Here is a 3,966-nt window from a genome sequence, read left to right on the forward strand (position 1 = left end):
CTCTTTAAATTCTGATTCTTTAAATTCTGATTCTTTAAATTCTGATTCTTTAACTTCAAATTCTTTAACTTCAGATTCTTTAAATTCTGGTTCTTTAAATTCTGGCTCTTTAAATTCTGATTCTTTAAATTCTGGTTCTTGGATTTCCATTTCTGGAAATTCAAGTTCAACTTTTGATTCCTTTAACTTTAATTGTTCAATTTCCACTTCTTTAATTTCAGGTTCCTTAATTTCTGAAAATTCTTGCACTTCTTTCTGTTCTTGTATCATATATTCAGTTTCGACTGCAAGTTCTGAAGATTTTTCTGGTTCTATAATGCCTATCAATTCTTTTTTTACAATTTCTTCCTGAAGATCTTCGATAACTTTGTCTTTAAAAATCTCTTCTTCTGTAGGTTGTAACTGACTCTCCAAACCTGTAAATTCTTGCATAGAATCAGATAAATTCAAAATGGACTCTTTTATTGGCTCTTCTGATTCTATCGATTTTATTTCCTCTGCTGATATATTTGTTTCCATCGATTCTTTCATTGATTCCATCATTTCTTTATCTTCAATATTTGCTTCTTCTAGAATTTCCTTTGATTCGATCACTTCTTTGGTATCAACAGAAGATTTGACAGGATAAATAATATCGTGAATATGTTTTTCTTCTTGAGGAGAAAGAGGTGGAGTCAATTCAGAGTGAATTTGAAGTGGTCTTACGCAAACATCTTGTTCTTCACTAAAATCTTCCGGCTTTATCTCTACTAGTGGCTTCGTATACACTGGTTCATCTTCCTTTTCATCAAATTGTATATTTGCAACCAAATCTTGCTTAACTATTTCGAACGCGCTTCCAGCTTCCGTGGAATATGCTTGATACGAATCAGTTGCTTTTATGTGCGATACTTGACAAACATCGTTATTGTCCATTCCAAACGATTGGAAATTATAATTTTCAGGTGTAAACTCTGGAGCATCCGGATGCAACGAAGATTGAACCGGTTTGGAAGACTGAATTTCTGCATTCTCAATTGCCAAATCACTTTCCATTGCATCTGGAATTGGAGATAACGAAGAAGGTGTATTAGCATCATTCGAGCAAATTTCTTTTTGCAATTCATTTCCAAGAAGGGCAGCATCCTCGCTTGTTTCGTCTATGGGTTTTGTTTCATCTATGTCGGCGCTGGAAGGCGATAATGGTTGTTCATTATCAACGGAAACAGCTTCTTTTTCAGACTCAAATTCTCCTGAATAATTTTCAGTTAAAGGAGAATGATCATATCTCGCAGTTTCTTGCGATTCTTGTTGATTGGAAGACTCTGGTTGCAAGTTTAGGAAGTCGACAGTGTTAGCTTTCAATTCCGCGTGCTCGATGAAAGTATCTTCGCTGTAATCTTGTTGCGAAGACAGGTTCACGAATTCTGCGCGAATTTCAGATTTTTCTGTTTTATCTATTGGCTTTTCGGTATTAGACATAATTGACATTTTATCATTGACAATATCATTTTCCAAGTTTGGAGATTCCGCCATAACTTCCTCCTCCTCTTCCTCCTCCTCCTCCTCCTTGTCCAAAATGCCATTCGTTTCCTCTAAATCAGTATTGCTCAAATCGTGAACGGCATTCAAATCGACACCTTTGTCGAACGCCGCTTCGAAGTCGCTCGGTGTGAAAGACATGGCCATTGGATCTTTAGCGATATCGTATTCACGCTCGCAGCTTGAGAACGATTCATCTATCGCGGAGATACCTGTTCTATGGAATTCACTAGCTGTTAAGAAACTGACCGAAGACTCGTCTCCGAATTCAGCTTTCGTTGACGATATTTCAGAATCATCCATATTTCCAGAAACAGGGGCTGCTACTTTTTGCTTGTCAGCCAGAAAATCTGTATAATCGGTGTGCTGCAAATTATCACCATTTTGGTATTCTTTCTCCTCACTGTCGACCTCTCTTGGCCGTTGGCATACTTCTTTCTCGAATTCGCTCTGACTGGGCACTTGAATGTCGTCCATCTGTGGGACTTGTTTGAAAGGTGATCCAGAGACAGGGAAATCCTCAACCAGATCCATTCTCGTTCCCATAAATTGCGGTGAAACAGGAATGAATTCGGCTGCGTTAGGGTTCAATTGAAAATCCATATCCTTCAACTTATTTTCTTCCTCGATACAGGGTTCCTTGATCTTCTCTACTTTTTCTTCTTTATCCTCAGCGCTAATCTACAATACGTAAAAAATTATATTTCTCGTTAAAGTGATGGTATTATACGTTAAAAATAATTATATATTTTATATTTCAAGAAAATAATAATTAATATAAATATTAATATAATTATTAATATAATAATAAGCAAAATTTTCAGAGATATATGAGTGAAAAAAATAATGATAAAAGCATGATACAAACTTAAAAATGTTATTACCTCTATGTTAATAAGCTCAGGCGATTCCTCTTTCAGATTTTCGCATTTAATATTCTGTTCTACGTTTTCGGATTGGATTTTCGATTCGGTATCTTCGACAGGTAATTCTGATATTTCACTTTCTTCTTCTACGTTTCTCGTTTTTTCGGGTTCGTCAACAGCCGTTTCGGAATTCTTTTCTTTGTTTGGATCAACTCGATAATAGTTCCACTCGTCTTCGGAATCCTCGCTCTCCGCTACATTATCTGGTTCGTGAATCAGCGCATGCTGAAGAGGTTCTGAAAAGAATTAAAACAATATAGAATTAACAAAATAATAGCAAAAAAAAATCATTTACTTAAATTTAAATTTTCAATCCATAAAATTATTATCGATAAAGCAAAGCAATTTGATGATAATACAATTCGGCTCACCATTGAAAGAAATCAAAAATTGGAAAAATTGCTATTTTTTTATATATTTATATTTTTTTAGAACAATTTTGTTTATTTCCTTGTAATCTAAAACATTACTTATAAAAATTATATCAAACATAAAAATTACGAATATAAATAATGTATATAGAATTCAAATAGTTTATTTTATTTTTATTAATTAATTAAAAATAGGATATTTTTTAGAAATAAAATTTTAAAAATCAGAACATTTTTTTGCACATATCAACCTTTTTTTGACGTACTTATTTTTCTTTAAGATAAAGAACGATTCAATACACCATCTTACGTAACAATTTCCTGAATTATATGAAGAAATATCTCGATCTTTTATTATTATAAAATGATGAATAAGAATTTTCAAATTTTCACGAAAAAAAAAAAAAAAAGAAAGAAGAAAGAATGGAATAAAAAAGAAGGAAATCTTTACAATAATATAATTAGAAAATTTAAACTTCATCATTGAATACTTCAAAATCGATATAGCCTCGGTTCATCTCGTATCGATTGTAATTGCAACACAATTAAACAAAATATTTTTCATTTCGATTATATTCTCATCGTTTTTTATCAATTTCGCTTTCGAACATTTACATATTTATAACACGAATTACATCACCAGGAAGTTCAACGAATTAAAAACACAACAAAAAGAAGATATACTAGAGTTAATCAACTTGCAATATTTGGCATACACCAAGAGTTAACCCTGGGACGGTCGGCCGGACGCAACGTCACGATTTAACCCTAGGTCACTTATGACCCATACACTCCAAAATCGATAACGCAATTGACACTAAAACGAAGTGCTTAGAAACAAAAATAAGAGCAATTTAAACAACAACAACAACAATAATAAATTTACCTAAAATCGATCTTGCGACTAATCTTAACCCTTTAATCCTGAAAAAAAATCAAACGAAAAAAATTCGCAAAAGAACACAATGAAAAAATTATCTAAAATCACCAATCAACAAGGGAAATCTACAACGAGAAAAAAATTAAAGAAAAAGATCAACTAAAATCGATATTCTATTCTACATCTCCAATATAACTGGTATATAAAACAAAGTATATACATATATAAAAAAAAAAAAAAAATTAATCGATTTACTGCGTTCACAATA

General features: G+C 32.4%; 1 protein-coding gene across 5 annotated transcripts in view; it reads right to left on the bottom strand.

Annotated features, from left to right (window-relative positions):
- Positions 1-3,966, bottom strand: part of LOC102675393 (kinesin-related protein 4-like) — a 74,374-nt gene that overhangs the window by 2,458 nt on the left and 67,950 nt on the right. For 3 of the 5 annotated variants that reach the window (XM_031508093.1, XM_031508092.1, XM_031508091.1), the window contains exons 9-10: positions 2,406-2,683; positions 1-2,202 (exon numbers count right to left, since the gene is read on the bottom strand). In XM_031508093.1, the coding sequence (XP_031363953.1) occupies positions 1-2,202; positions 2,406-2,683 (2,480 nt within the window). The remainder of the gene's footprint in view (positions 2,203-2,405; positions 2,684-3,966) is intronic. The other 2 variants (XM_031508095.1, XM_031508094.1) reach the window with 1 other exon arrangement.

The sequence above is a fragment of the Apis dorsata genome, unplaced genomic scaffold, assembly GCF_000469605.1.
Source record: "Apis dorsata unplaced genomic scaffold, Apis dorsata 1.3 scaffold_74, whole genome shotgun sequence".
In the NCBI taxonomy this organism is placed as follows: domain Eukaryota; kingdom Metazoa; phylum Arthropoda; class Insecta; order Hymenoptera; family Apidae; genus Apis; species Apis dorsata.